This window comes from Oscarella lobularis, chromosome 19, assembly GCF_947507565.1.
Source record: "Oscarella lobularis chromosome 19, ooOscLobu1.1, whole genome shotgun sequence".
In the NCBI taxonomy this organism is placed as follows: Eukaryota; Metazoa; Porifera; class Homoscleromorpha; order Homosclerophorida; family Oscarellidae; genus Oscarella; species Oscarella lobularis.
Window position 1 is genome coordinate 1,155,302 of NC_089193.1, and position 14,143 is coordinate 1,169,444.

The window sequence follows — 14,143 nt, forward strand, 5'->3', positions numbered from 1 at the left end:
GAAAGGCCCCTGAATATATAATAAATATTGAGTTTCTAAACTACCCTTCCCCCTTAACAAAGACCTCAATTATTAAATGCCTTTACTCATGAAACATTTGTCGTAAAGAGAAGTCATTACATAATAAGCGAAATCAAAACAATCCAAAAAAGGTTTGACTTCGCGTTTCCAACTAACGTCTCCTAATTCCCCCCCACGCGTATTGCGTCTACCAAACTAAACCTTTGCGCCTCGGCGAGAGCGCTTTTTACTATGACCATCGCTGCCCTCTCTTACGTCTGCAACGTCAAAGACGGGCATATAAGCGGCGTTCGGTAATTTCTCGTCCAAGTAACGAATAAATAAAGATTCCAACTCTCGGCCAGCAAGGCCGACATCAGAAGTGGCCTAAAAAAAGACGATAATGGGCGAATGGAATATTCGAGACAAAGACCTGACCTGATTATAAGCGTCGCAATTGAAAAACACAAGCCGTACATCGGAAAGGAAAGCCTTCAATGAAACGTACTGCGCCAAATCGAGCTTTTCCCGTATCGTTCCGAAATCCATTGGATTAGTTATGATGTCAAAATAATCTGGGGTCTGATGAAAAAACGAAACGCGCATAGTACACATAGTTCAAGTCATTACGAACCTCTTTTTTCGATACGGGACGAAGAAACGGCCAACAAGACTCCGCTGAAAGAAGATGTCCAACAATCTCCTCACATACCTTAAGAGAAAAAAAAAGCCCAGAATCGCCACGCGGAGAAGTGCGCCGACCTACCAAACTGTGGGCAACCACCTTTTTTACCTTCATATCTGCTCTGAGGTCCACGTCAGCGCGTCGAGTCCTTCGAACGGCCGACGTCGAGTCTTCCGAATCAAAATGCCGTCTCTTGCGACGAGTCCGTCGGCCCTCGTCAGCCGGCGGACGACTTTTCTTCGCTCTTTTTCTTCTTCCCGGACGGCTCTCGAAGCGATCGAACTCCTCCTCATCAGACCCGTCTTCGTCGTTTTCCTCCTCGTCCTCCTCCTCGTTCTCGCTCTCAATCCGACGTCGCGTCCGCGACGACACAGCAGTGCCGGTGTCGCCTAAAAATACGACTCCGATAATAGAGAAACCTTTTGCCGTCTCAAACAGTCGGCACCTCGCGTATTGCTTCGAAGCACTCGACCTCCCTTCGACGACTTGACGACCACTTTACGACCGGCCGTGGCTCGCGCTGACGCTCTGGTCGTCCTGTAGACCAGTTAGCCTGCTACACTTTAGCGGAGGGCAAGTACATACCTTTTAGGCGGCGCACTTTCGTCAGGAGAAAGCGTGTCGCTACTATCTGTCGTCTCGCCGTCGTCGCCGTCGTCGTCGTTGGACTACGACGGTCGATCTCGCGTACGGGGAGATGACGATCGCAATGATAGGCTTACTTCGCTATCGCTAGATTCGGCAGCGCCCGATTCGTTATCCGCCTCTTCGTCGTCTTCGTCGTCTCCGACTTCCTCCACTTCTTTGTAGGACGTCTTCGCCGCAGCAGCTCGTCGAAGACTTATTCTTCTTTTAGGCTGATGCTGGAAGAGGAAAACAAAACCCAATAGAAGAATCCTTATCGGATTTCAAAGAGACGAGGGGCTGATGTCCTACCACGATCTTGACTCCCTTTTCCCATCGAATCGACACGTCCAAGACGCTCACAAGTAAGTGAACTTTGGATAGAGTCTTAGTGCCCAGAACGGCGTCTCTCCACTGTTCTAATAGATTCTCCTTCTCTTTTTGCCGCGACGACGATTTGGTTTCGTCGGGCAGCAGCGTTCCCTTCAGGCAGACTTCACCAATAGCCTCCTGACAGTCTATAACTAAAGGAATCTAAAAAAAAGTGCATATACATATATTACTCGTAGGAAGAATTGACCGGAACTAACCAAATCTTCTAATCCGTTTGCCGAATCAATGCGACGCTCAAATTTGGCCTGATCTTCGCCTGTAATCAATCTTTTGCGACCCAATTTTTTCACCAGAGCAATTAAACCCTATAACACCCAATAGCTTCGCTTTCAAATTAAGGAGAACATTTCTAGCGTACATCCTTTAATGCCTGAATCGAATCCTTTTCTCGGTTACGAGAAGAAATCCGAGACCCGTAGCTAAATATAAAGTCCTCGTATTATTTATTAAAAACAACGAAAAAAACGGGCGTCGACGCAAACCTTTGAAATTGCTCCTGAACGACTTTCACCGCCTCGGCCAAGTTGGCCTTCAGAGCTTTCTCCCTTTGCCCGCGCGTGGACAGCGAATCGACGAGCCGTTCCAACCGTTCGACGGTATCAAAATGAACCCATCGATTTTCCTCGCCCAGCGCCCAGCCCACTTCGGCGTAGACGCCCGGAAAGGCGGAATCGAAGAGCCAATAGCGTCGAAACGATCGATCGCAACCGAGCGGCTCGAGCCGATGCACTTTGCGACACTGAACCGCTTCGTCTTTGCGAGCGACCTTCTTCGATTCCGCCTTGCGCTTGTCCAACTCCTGCCGTCGCAATCGCATCTCCTCGTCGCGCTTCTCGCGCATTTGACGCTCTTTTCGCTCGCGAATCGCCTGCGCTTCGATGACGGATACTCGCCGTCGTTTTCCGTTTTCCGCTTCCGCGATTGCGAGCGACGATTCCTTGTCTTTCGTCTCGACTTCTTTAGAAAATGTAATCACTGATTGGTTCTCCGAGGAAGCGGGCGGAGCTTTCTCGTTCGCGGTCGTCGAACTCGTCTTCTTCGTCGTTCCTTCTTCTTTTCGCTTTTCGCGTTCCTTTTTGAGTAGAGCCCTTTCCTCGGCTCGTTCTGCTCTGTCGTCTTTCCTATGGAAACGATACACAAGTGAATCGAGTGAGTATTGCGCCCCACGTTATTGCAAATACCAAATTTCCTGCAATTTCTTTTTCTTCTCGTCCAGAAAATCGTCCACAGCATCCGAATACAACGTCTTGTGACAAAGGCACACCATAATCTGATGAGAGAAAGTCGAAATTAAATTCGACGCAAAATAAGGCACGTACCTGTAATTTTTCGCGTGCATTCAATTCACAGAACTCCATTTGATCGAGCGAATCAATCAATCTAAGCAACTAAAGACGCAGACCTAATCTTCGCACTGAAAGCTTACATACATATATATATAATATACCTCAGGGGTGATAATATTGTCCTTATCTATTTTATCGTCTTCTTCGTCTTCCTGGTCGCTTGCCACCGGCTCCTCCTTCTTAGCCTTCTCCTCGCCGCCCGAAGAATTGGCTCCGTCGTCGTCCGAATCGTCGGAGTCGACGGGACTGCGCGACGGCTTTTCGGCGGAAACGCGAAACTGTTCGAAATAGATCCGCAGCAAATCGGAAACGGTGTAGAGCGAGAGCGGACACGCTCGAACCGGAAGAGAAAACAACTTATGACGCGTCTAAGAAAAAGAGGAAAATTGTGACGTCAAAATTTTCACAATTCAGAAACAAAACTCACGGGTACTTCAGTGAGAAGTAGTTGCAAAAGAGAGACGAGAACCCCGCTGACGACACCGAATCCGTCCATGCCGGTCGTCAGAGCCGTAGCCAATGATTCTGCGCGCAGAGCCATGAGAAGTGAACGCGCGAGAAAACGAAGGTAATTCTTTACCAAGGCTCACTGCTCTCTGTTGGGTTTCGTCGGGGCAGAGAAGCTCTTGAAAGTGATGAAGGAACTCGGTGACTAAGACTAGGTCGGGAAAATCGGACGATTCGAGAGTTTCGGGCAGGAGAATGGGAACGCCATCGGGAAGCGGATCAGCGGAAGCGAGCAGCTCTTCGTCGGGGATGACCTGGTATCGTGGGTACGAATATCGGACTGGGGGCGACTGGCTTTTTCTTCCTCAGCCTTACCTTTTTCTTCTCCTCTCGTTCCCTCTTTGCCTTTTCCCTAGAAATAAGAATCAAAGATCAAGGACCCCTCTCTATAGTATATGCAAGTGCGTCCAAAAGATTAGGGGCCCATCTCTCTAATATACGAAGGTGCGTCCCTAAGAATCAAAGATCAAAGATTAGGGGCCCAGCTCTCTAATATAGGCAGGTGCGTCTCCTAAGGAATACTATTGTCAAGTGGCAACGGAATGGCCGGAGGATTAGTCGCCCTCTGCGCCTTCGCTCCACTTTTCTATGCAAGGATATGCAAAATGCAAACGACTTACTTTCTTTGTTCTTTCACTTTCTGCTTTTCCTCTTCGCTCATCATAACCCTATAATTACAGTTAAGCGTTGCCTGTTGTTACTTGTTAGCAATCCCTTACCATTTCTTTCTTTCGACTTTCTTCCGTTCCGGAGAGGGCAGTCTCTCCATTTGAGACGGGGTCAACGTCATTGCCGCCGACTTGAGCAAATTCCGATAAAGTTTCGAGTTGCTACGAGACGCCGAAGAACAAAGCCTAAAAAACCCGAACGATCTCCGACGTTCTCTCGACCACAGTCAAACGCATCAGAATCTCACTGTTCAAAGACGGACTTGGGCTTCCATTTGGGCAATGGATTCACAGCCAATTTACTCCCAACGTCATCTAAATCGTCCTCCACTTTTCTCTCTCTTGATCCAGCACTAGGGTTAGGTAGTGCCGGTTTAGGAGAAGCCAAGCCAAATTGATGCAAAGTAGCTTGCTTCATTGGACCATTCTAGAAGGAAAGCAAATGATTGATGCCTCTATATTATTATATGTACGTCTCTCGATATCTACCTTTCCTTTCTCCACTTTCGCCTTCGATTCGCCACTGACCCCGTCCAAGATCCTCTGCAGACTTTTTGCGACGCGTGAAACCGCCTTTTCCTTTTTCGCTTTCGCTTCTTTCAAAGAGGCCGGTCCGGGAGCACCCGAGCCAGCGACCGAAAGCCTTTTCGGAGGCAAAACTGTTGGCCAAACCTGAAGAAACTCTCTCGCTAAACGTTCAGACGCATCTCTCGACGTTTTCTCTTACTGGTAAGTTAGGCAGTTGGACGTCTGAAGCCAATTTGTCGGGGATATCAAATTCCTCAGTCAAATGTTTCTGTTTTAGAGAGAGAGAGAAAGAGAAAAGTCACTTCCATAAGGCCAATAGAAAGCAAGACAGCGCATACGTGGACTATCCATAGCATCGACTCGGGTTTTCCGATTCTAATAGTTGAATCGCGAACAAACAATTTGATGGTCTCCTTGCTGGGTGCCCTTTGCAAGCGCCTATATATCATTTGAACTTAGAGAAGAAGAAAACCGCACGGGTGTTTCTTTTTCTTCTAATCTGCCTCACGAGATATCGTCGCTGTTCACATTTTTCCTAATCGATTTGTCCTTTTTGAATTCGACGTCATAAAAGAAAGGCTCCGGCTGCAAAAAAAAGAGCAGAACTCGGACGCGTTGGACTAAAGAAGCAAAGAATTCCCCTCCCTCACTTCTGGATCGTCGGGATCTTCTTCCTCCGGTGGAATAACCTTGACGACAGTCGCCTCTTCCGCCTCGTCACTATAACCAAAAACAGTCACACCGCTTATATTAATTAATTCCTATATTCATACACTTACCTTCCTTCCCGTTTCGTCTCCACCAGTTCTCCTTCAGCAAAAATAGTCTGCACGTGCTCGTGCGCATCATCAACGATATCGTCAAACCGATCATTACCTCAGAGAGAAAGAGGAAGCAAAACTTAATTAATATATACATATATAAACTATTGATTTCTTTCCCCTTACTGTGGTGTACTACGTTTAATATTGGTTTCTTGAAGCATCTCTTCATCGCTGGTTGGCCCTTTCGCGCCTTCTCCTCCGATTTGAGCGCTTTGAAATACGTCAAATTCGTCTGATTCGTCAATTTGCACGTCCAGCACGGCAACTCGTACAATTCAATTCGTCGAACGTAATCTCTGCACGTATACATGCGCTTTGGTCTCTCCCCTCGTCGGGGGGGGGGCCCCCTTTCTCACTCGTAATCGCGAAACGCTTCGTTTGTTTGCTCTATGACGAAGACTTCTTCGTTCGGAGACAATTCGCTCGGCGGCGAAACGAATCCGACGTGTTTTCGCCCGAATAGGGGCATCTGAAGAGCAAACGAACGCCGTTGAGAAATTTACTAGCGTTAGAAAATGCGCCAGATCGAAGTTCTAGATGGAATTGCTCGCGCAAAAGCGAACGCGCGTTTTTTTTTTCTTACGCGCGCTTTCTACTCCTAGACCGACTCTGAACACCGAACTCGTTCTACGACGTTTACCGTGATTCTCCGACGTCAATCGAGCGTCGATATAGACTTGAAACGACGCGAGAGAAGGCGCAGAAAAGAGCGTGGCACGAAACGCCCGTATAAAGAAAAGGTAAAGCGCGCTGTGCACAGTTTAATTAATCTTTTCCTGGCCCGTTTATTAAATTGATCGGTGAAACAGGAAATCTAAGCCTTACTCTTTCCATCGTCCATAAACAATTTCTTTACAGCATACGTCTAAAGAACACAACGCATTCTATAGACATTATAATAAATATCGTTTAGGATTTACCTGTATGGTGGCCGTAACACTCATGACAATTAAACTCGCAATGGACCAGAACTGAACGCGCTCGCAATTCAATTCTGCAAGATGACGATGTCGCGCCTCTCTCGCTCTCATGTATTCTTGCACGCGCTGAACGCTCTCCATGTGTTGCTTCAGAGTTCGCGTTACATTCTTCAAAGAGAACATTATTGTGTTCTATTTATGAAATATATTTGCCAATTAAATCTCTACCTGAACCGTGTGAAATTCCTTTTCCACGTTCTCGTCCTGAAACTGTTCGCTCCAATCGTCGTCATAGTTACGATCCACGCCGATATCGATAAAAATTGTTTTGTCCGTCACGTGACTAAATGTATTTCCAAAGCAAAATTTGACGAGACCGTCCTCCTGGGCCGTCACTTCGTGCATTCCGTCCGATTCGCGTTGCTCCGATACCATCACGTGACCCGAGGTACTTCGCAGGACGAAATCGACGTCCATATCTCCTCCGTCAATAACCTTGAGAAAACGGAGGGGACCCCTTTCGAATTTGCGGTCTGAGGTAAATGCAATGGCTCTGTTATTACTTGATATTCGATTTCTATCGCTGATCCGTGTTTCACTTCTTGGAAAAAACATTCTTCGTATCTTGCCGGAAGACGGAAGGTGAACGACGATTCGTATGAAGTCATAACGGAATGAAATAGTAAGAAATATAAGCTCGCTGAAGCTAGGAAAGGCATTTCGGTATGTGAAGCGAGAAATCGAAGGAAACAGTTGATTGGCAGCGCGCGCTAAAGAGGAGTGACTTTCCCTACTACTGTAATCAAAAAACCGGTCGGATAAAAAAGGAAGCATTTTTTATGTGCTCATTAAAATCCGTTGAGCTGACTGCAATAGGAATTTTCTCTTTGCAGCAAAATCCTAGGTATTTATTCGCCTTCAGTGATTTGAACGAGTGATAGCCATATCCCTCCATTTTAAAAAGAAGCGATTTTTCCTTAGGAAGTAGATTGTTTTCGAGTTCAGTACAACGCTATAAAATAAATTTTAACATATCCTCTAATTGAATTTCTCAATACCTTGATTGTAACTGATCCATTGTCAGCCATGCTTACAAACATTTTATCTTTGCTAAAAGCCTTGCACTGGAGAGCAACCACTGACGAATTGACGCCTTTAGCAGAATCGATCATTTCTATAATACTGAAGTGGCAGTCGCTTAGCTCGTAATCAACATTAGAACGAGAAACTACGCTCAGAGGACTTTGATCATTCTCCTTCGTAAGAATAACAAATTCGTTTACAGCGCGACGCAGCTGCAAACACACTCTACCCAACGGCATGGTCACAGCATCATACTCATCTTCCTCCTACAAAAATAACGCCTCTTAATTAATTAATTTATTAAATTTAACATTTACACCTTCGAAGCACCGCGTTAGTACCTTTGGCGGTTTCACTGTACTTATTTCCGGTGGAACATGAAAAGCAAAAGAGACTAATCCCACTAGTTTCGAATGGGGCAGCGATTCCAAGAGTTTGAAGACGAGGCATCTCTCCGGATCAGCATACGCCTTCCAGCGTTTCTTCTCGAAGGTGACCACTTCGAACGGCTCAAATGGACCCGACTTCGATTTCGTCGCAGCTTGCCAATGATAATTTAGTCCCTGGCAGATTTTCTTAACAAAACTACACACGTGACTGATCCTTTGTCCTTTGATGATTGGCTGAACGCTAGAGGGAACGACGGAAGGCTTCTGTCTATCTTGCTCCATACGACGGCAGCGAGAGTTCGAAACTGAAACCTTCCCCAAGAGTCCCCGCTATCTATTTACCCCATTGATATAGCCGCGGTTCCTGTCACGTGAACATGGCTGTACGTGACGACGAGTCGTCCGCTGGTGGCGTCGATCCTTTTCTTACATTCGTGTATTCGATCGCCCAAGAGCTGAAAGACGAAAACCTAAAAGGAATGAAATTTTTATGCGGCAAACTTTTACCAAAAGGAGTACTGGAAGACGTCAAAGATCCTCTGGATCTTATTGTCAAACTGCAAGAGGAGAATAAAATTACTGAAGACAACCTAAGCTTTCTAACCGAACTAGTGAGAATCGTCGGAAGAAGAGATCTAGAGCAACAAATAGTTGAGTACGAACGCGCAAGAAAAGACCAACAGCATCTTGGAACTAGTAATAAGTTCATGTAGTTACCTTTCGGAATAACTATGAGCGCCTTGTGCCTTTACAGAGATCTCGAGAAACGTCGTAAGTAAGGCCACGCCTCAATCTCTCCCATCACACGGCACCACGCCGTCACCGCCCAGACAAGACTTAGATACACAGAACGAATCGATCAGCGCGCCGTTGCCTCAAAGTATGCCCAGACAAGACTTGGAATACGCTGCTACACAGAACGAATCGATCAGAGACAGATATCGACCGTCTAGCCACGTAGAAACTGATGGGGTCCCCAGCCTCGGAGGTACGTACCTAATCAACTGACCGAACAAAAGGAAGGTGCGGATTGAAAACTGCTTCATTCTAGATACCGTTGATCAAACATTGACATCTAGAGACGAGAGTCATTCAGGCTCTATCACCGCTCGAAGTTTGATGCTAAGTCCTCAGGTCGTCTCAGACTCACAGCCAGAGCAGGCAGAGATTAGGGTTCGAGGTTACCAAGCAGAGTTGATACACGACGCTAAGACTGAAAATTCGATCGTCGTAGCACCAACGGGATCAGGAAAAACTTTGGTGGCAGCAGAACTCACCAGACACCACATGACGAGTTCGGTGTTTCCTCGAGACTACACAGCAATATTCATAGTAGACAAGGTGCCTTTAGTGCTGCAGCAAGCAGAAAAGCTGTTAGAGTACCTGAAGCCGACATTAGATTGGTTCAAAGTGGACCAGCTAATCGGTGAAAAGAGCGCTCAGCTGGGCGTATCCATGAGCGAAAACCAAGCCGTCGTTCTTACGGCCCAAGTATTGGTCAATCACCTAAAAGGAAAAGGAGACTGTAAAACAATCAGCCTAACTAGCATCGATTTACTGATCTTTGACGAGTGTCATCACACGCACGACAATCATCCGTACAACGAAATCATGAACTTTTACCACGACCTGAAGCAAAGGCATCCTAGAGGAAAACTTCCAAAAATCATAGGTCTTACTGCATCAATTGGAACGGGCGGTAAAATGACCCCCGAAGGTGCACTGCAACACGTTTACAAAATATGCGCGAATTTGGACTGCAAAAGAATAGTTCGGGTCAAAGAGAATAAAGCTGAGCTCGCGGCACACGTCACACCTCCCGAAGCCAACGTTCAGGTCGTTCCATCTCGCCGTGTAGACCCGTTTCGCACTCGTGTGGTTGACTTCATGCAGGCTCTTGAAAGAGAATATTTTGAGAAACGGCCTCCTTCACAATGTCAGCACGGGACGCAGCAGTACGAAAGCTGGATTCAGTCGATGCGCTCTCTCATGCTTCAAACATCCAACAGAGAAGGAGAATTTTGTGCGCGATGTCTCATCGAGCTCAGTCGCGCACTGGTAGTCAACGACGACTGTCGAACGGTCGACGCTCGGACGTACTTTCAACGCTTTCTAAACGAAATACTACGATTGAAATTTGAAGGAGGCAAAGCATTACTACGAGGTCGATTGAGTAAATTTGTCGAAGACTTGATTGACCTGGAAAAAACACCAGAAGCACTGGTTAATCCCAAGCTTGTCTATCTTGAGCAGCTCCTTCTCAGACGCTACGCCGACGAACCGGACTCTCTCTGCATTCTGTTCACAAAAACACGATATTCAACTCAAGCATTTACAAAATGGATTAACTTCAACCCAAGACTCTGCCATCTCAACGCTACACGCCTAACAGGATCTTCAAACGACGAAGACTCGATGACCAAACCTCAACAGCAAGAAGTCATCGACGACTTTTCGAAAGGCATATCGAAAATTATGATTGCTACTACTATAGCAATACAGGGCTTGGACATCAAGGCTTGCAACACTGTTATTCGGTACGGACTGGTTACCGACGAAATAGCTATGGTTCAGGCGAGGGGTAGAGCTAGAGCAGCGGCAAGCAAAGTTACGGCTGTTCACCCCTCGTATAGAGGAGAGCAAAAAGAGCGTGCAAACGAAGAAAAAGAAGAGCTTATGGAAGACGCCTTACATGAATTCGAAAAGATAGATCCTCAAATAGTCGCGGAAACGACGGCGTCTTTGCAAGCAGACAGCTTCCGGCAGAGAGAAATGGTTAGAGCTCAGGAACAACAGATTGACAGAGGCTGCCGATACGATATGACGCGAATCGAGTTCTTTTGCAAGGAATGCCAGAGTTTCCTGTGCCGAGGTGATAGCATCCAAAAGCTCGTTAAAACACACACAATCGTCACCGATGACGCCTTCAAAGACAACGCTGAGTGGTCTCTACTTCCTCCAAAGACTGGCTCACCTGCCAGTTATGACGGCGTAGATATAGGCGGCAGAGTTGTCTGCAAAAAATGCAATAAACGAATAGGTGCCGTTGTAAGCAAGGAAAAAGTTTCCTTTCCTGCTTTATCGATGAAAGAAGTCCTCTGGTCCCACAGAGGTTCTTCACAAAAAAAAGAAACCGTCGGAAAAGCTACAAAAAAAGAATTTGACAAAGGATTTCGCGATTACTAGCAGTGAGGTAAAGACAGTCGCAGTGTTATCAACTACTGCCATAGCTGTTGAGTCTGTGTACGTATGTGTGAGTCTGTGTGAGTGTGAATCGCTGTCCGTGACAAATATAAGACCTCTGAGCTACGTGGGGAGACGGGGCTGAATGCAGGGATCAGCCTAATCACAAAGAAAACTGGTCAGGGTCGACGAGGCAATTTTCTTGCACGACATCCACAGTAGCTGGTCCATCTAAACAAAAAATCTATATCGACTAGACGTCATACTCACGTAAAACTCACTCAGTGAGAAGTGCTCGTTCCTCTGAATTTCACTTCTTGCATTTTCGATGGCATGCTTCAGTGCAAGCAAACAGGAGCAAGACATGCATATGGGCGGCTCCCCAACAGCTAGCAAAACCGTAAAATATTAGTTCCTCGTCAACTCCCCACCCTTGCCTTTGGATCGAAGAATGCCGAGCGGATTTGGTGCATCTTTAAGAAACGCAATTCTGAAGTCAGCGGGAATATCCTTCGAAGACGGCGGCTTGTATTCCTGTATATGCACGAGCTCAATTTAGAAGCTACAATTACAACGTAGCACCTACCCAAGTGTTAGAGGTCAGCAGCGTTCCCGTAGTGGGATCTCGAACAAAATGCTCAGTCAACCAATAGCCGATGCCCATTGCAAAAGCCCCTTGAGCTTGTCCAACGTCAATCTCAGGATTCATGCTACGATAAAAGAAGTTTCGCTAGCCCAAATATAGGTATGTGACGTACCTCTCTCCACAGTCGTACAACATGTCTGTGCGAATTAGTTCGTGTTCGCCTGTCAGCACGTCGAGTTCCACTTCGGTGCAAGTGACGCCGTACGTGCAATAGCTGAACGTATGCGTTGAAGCCATATCTACACTTTCAAACCCATCAATTATTAACCGCGTGGTCGTAAATAAAAGAATTTCTTACCAGCCTTCAGCAGTGAGATTAATTCCCATTTTTTGGCTTTGCTTAACCACACGTGGCCAAGTTGCTGTGGCCGGTAGTTTGGCCCTGGCCGCCTTCATTCTGTCATTGAGCACTTGGCAGGCAGAAAGAATAGCCTGAATGAGAATGAGTGAAAAAAGAGGAAAGAGAATCGCGGACATACCGCGCAGTTTAGCTCACTGCCGACGCTGCCACCCGTCGCACTGTCTAGAGATTTCAAGTCGTCTGCTTTTCCCATTCAAAAGGTGCGAACCTCTATGCTTACTATTTGCACCAATCAATGAATACGATGGCTTGATTTTGATTAGGCTTATATCGTCGACGCCCAAAGTAGACGCGGCCACTTGGACAATCTTAGACCACAAGCCCTCGATTCAATTACGTGCACATCGTATTTATCTACCTTGGTATTGAGACCCTGTCCCATTTCTATACCTCCCGTCGATATGGCAACCGATCCGTCGCCAGCATAGGCGGATATTACACAAGTGAAGGGAGCCCCACTTAGAATAACTCCAAATTTCAAGGGAACAACGGAAAGACCTTTCTTCTTCCAACGGTTCTCCTTCACGAGAATTAAAGGATCGAAGACTGCCTCTCGTCATTATTTACCTTGTTGAACGTTTGAATGGCTACACTTCGCGTTTGGAAGTCGCTCGACGTAATCAGCTGAGTCCACAGCGAGGAAATGCTGCAGTAGGGCAACGGCTGCCCGTACGGCGTGATCTGCCCCTTTTGATACAAATTTATCACTCGAACTTCCTCCGGCGTCTTTCCCAAAGTCTTGGCAACGTGCTCCATAATTGACTCCATAGCAAAAATCGACGGCACCGAACCTAATAAGAAAATGAAAAGAAAGAAAAAAAATTGTCTTTGCTAGTACCTGGGGATCGGCAAGCAGTGTTGCTCGGTGTATGGGTCTTGCATGCTTTGCTGATCACTTTCCAGTGAGGACAGTAATAGGCTAAATAACGAAATGACGGAAGACGTCTATTGGCTATCCTTCTCCAGTTAACCGTTGTCAAAGTAGACGTCGTAGTGAAATAGAATATCTCCATTTGCCGTAAATCCGCAGTCGCCCGAAACGGAAACAATCACGGCGTTGAGTTTTCCATCGTCGTCAAATCCAATCTATTAAAACAGACATTAGAAGTTAGAGGAGACTCTTCGCTACTCCATTGATTACCTGATACTCTGACAAATAGGAAGGCCGACAACCAAGCATTCGCATATTCGAGTCGATGTCCATCAGCACGCGAACAGGTCTATCGACCAATTAATTCTATTCAGAGTACCCTATGCGAAATCCCGACGTTCGTCACCTTTTCACGACCGAAGCGGCGAGAGCGGCACCGCACGAAATTTGCTGCCCGTTGCTAATCTTTCCGCCGAAGCCACCACCGATTCTTTTGACGCTGACGTTCACGCTGACGAAGACGAGACGTTTTCTTCATCGTCTCTGGCATTTTCTACTGACTTGCCTGCTCTCCGTTATGCCCAGTACCTGCGCAATTGACCTTTGGCAATGATCAACGTGTTGTGTCGATGATACAACGTCGTAGCCGTCTTCGACAGGTACAACGAGAGCCCTCTATAGAAGACAGAGACAATCGAACAGTACACAAGAAAACTTCTTCGTCATGCCTGGGTCTCCATATAGAAATGATACTGAGGACCGCAAAATATTTCACCGGATATCTGATGCTTACTGCTCTTCAATGCATCTTTTCATAATTGAAACGTTCTGTCAATGCGAAGAAAAACGTCATTTCAGCCTATTACCCATTGGGTCCCCATCTCCTGATATGATTGGGGTCGAAGTGAAGAGCAGCGTGCCGGCTTGAATCGCTTCCTTGATCGTCAGCACAAGCGGTCCGAGAGACTTGTACGTTCCTTTGACAGCCAACGCTGCCGCGTTCGCGTGAGCCTGAGTGTCCGCCACGACCATTCCTAACGCTTGGCCGGAAAATTCCACAGTCGATCCGACGGGGACAAAAAGCTAAATAATAATTCAACCAAAATGTTCTGTAG

General features: G+C 46.6%; 4 protein-coding genes across 5 annotated transcripts; 1 reads left to right on the top strand and 3 right to left on the bottom strand.

Annotated features, from left to right (window-relative positions):
- Nucleotides 1-65: 65 nt before the first annotated feature.
- LOC136198726 (tyrosine-protein kinase BAZ1B-like) lies at nucleotides 66-6,296 on the bottom strand. Its single transcript, XM_065988738.1, has 29 exons — nucleotides 6,216-6,296; nucleotides 5,932-6,044; nucleotides 5,699-5,871; nucleotides 5,531-5,627; nucleotides 5,402-5,471; nucleotides 5,260-5,336; nucleotides 5,090-5,189; nucleotides 4,951-5,019; nucleotides 4,713-4,895; nucleotides 4,472-4,650; nucleotides 4,275-4,409; nucleotides 4,176-4,223; nucleotides 3,871-3,907; nucleotides 3,629-3,809; nucleotides 3,476-3,573; nucleotides 3,150-3,416; nucleotides 3,022-3,090; nucleotides 2,884-2,972; nucleotides 2,185-2,823; nucleotides 2,061-2,121; nucleotides 1,900-2,007; nucleotides 1,622-1,843; nucleotides 1,408-1,548; nucleotides 1,271-1,353; nucleotides 1,131-1,222; nucleotides 794-1,074; nucleotides 635-712; nucleotides 439-582; nucleotides 66-387 (listed from the first exon to the last, which is right to left on the bottom strand). The coding sequence occupies exons 2-29, from the start codon at nucleotides 6,042-6,044 to the stop codon at nucleotides 217-219; spliced, it is 4,005 nt and encodes a 1,334-aa protein (XP_065844810.1). The 5' UTR covers nucleotides 6,216-6,296; the 3' UTR covers nucleotides 66-216.
- A 48-nt stretch (nucleotides 6,297-6,344) lies between these two features.
- LOC136198775 (transmembrane emp24 domain-containing protein 5-like) lies at nucleotides 6,345-8,356 on the bottom strand. 2 transcript variants are annotated; one of them, XM_065988812.1, is made up of 6 exons: nucleotides 7,920-8,287; nucleotides 7,554-7,844; nucleotides 7,059-7,507; nucleotides 6,724-6,990; nucleotides 6,496-6,663; nucleotides 6,345-6,440 (listed from the first exon to the last, which is right to left on the bottom strand). In XM_065988812.1, the coding sequence occupies exons 3-6, from the start codon at nucleotides 7,212-7,214 to the stop codon at nucleotides 6,390-6,392; spliced, it is 642 nt and encodes a 213-aa protein (XP_065844884.1). In that variant the 5' UTR covers nucleotides 7,215-7,507; nucleotides 7,554-7,844; nucleotides 7,920-8,287; the 3' UTR covers nucleotides 6,345-6,389. The 2 variants fall into 2 exon arrangements, with proteins under 2 accessions (XP_065844884.1, XP_065844883.1); XM_065988811.1 differs by lacking the exons at nucleotides 6,345-6,440; nucleotides 6,496-6,663; nucleotides 6,724-6,990 and having other exon boundaries at nucleotides 7,258-7,507; nucleotides 7,920-8,356.
- On the top strand, nucleotides 8,322-11,358 carry LOC136198730 (ATP-dependent RNA helicase DHX58-like). Its single transcript, XM_065988748.1, has 3 exons — nucleotides 8,322-8,663; nucleotides 8,722-8,955; nucleotides 9,019-11,358. The coding sequence occupies exons 1-3, from the start codon at nucleotides 8,345-8,347 to the stop codon at nucleotides 11,151-11,153; spliced, it is 2,688 nt and encodes an 895-aa protein (XP_065844820.1). The 5' UTR covers nucleotides 8,322-8,344; the 3' UTR covers nucleotides 11,154-11,358.
- On the bottom strand, nucleotides 11,161-14,105 carry LOC136198743 (xanthine dehydrogenase/oxidase-like). Its single transcript, XM_065988771.1, has 17 exons — nucleotides 13,895-14,105; nucleotides 13,757-13,836; nucleotides 13,594-13,703; nucleotides 13,435-13,539; nucleotides 13,299-13,377; nucleotides 13,129-13,243; nucleotides 12,996-13,076; nucleotides 12,725-12,948; nucleotides 12,516-12,677; nucleotides 12,378-12,465; nucleotides 12,276-12,319; nucleotides 12,095-12,228; nucleotides 11,909-12,040; nucleotides 11,737-11,860; nucleotides 11,588-11,684; nucleotides 11,432-11,539; nucleotides 11,161-11,381 (listed from the first exon to the last, which is right to left on the bottom strand). The coding sequence occupies exons 1-17, from the start codon at nucleotides 14,058-14,060 to the stop codon at nucleotides 11,314-11,316; spliced, it is 1,917 nt and encodes a 638-aa protein (XP_065844843.1). The 5' UTR covers nucleotides 14,061-14,105; the 3' UTR covers nucleotides 11,161-11,313.
- Nucleotides 14,106-14,143: the final 38 nt, after the last annotated feature.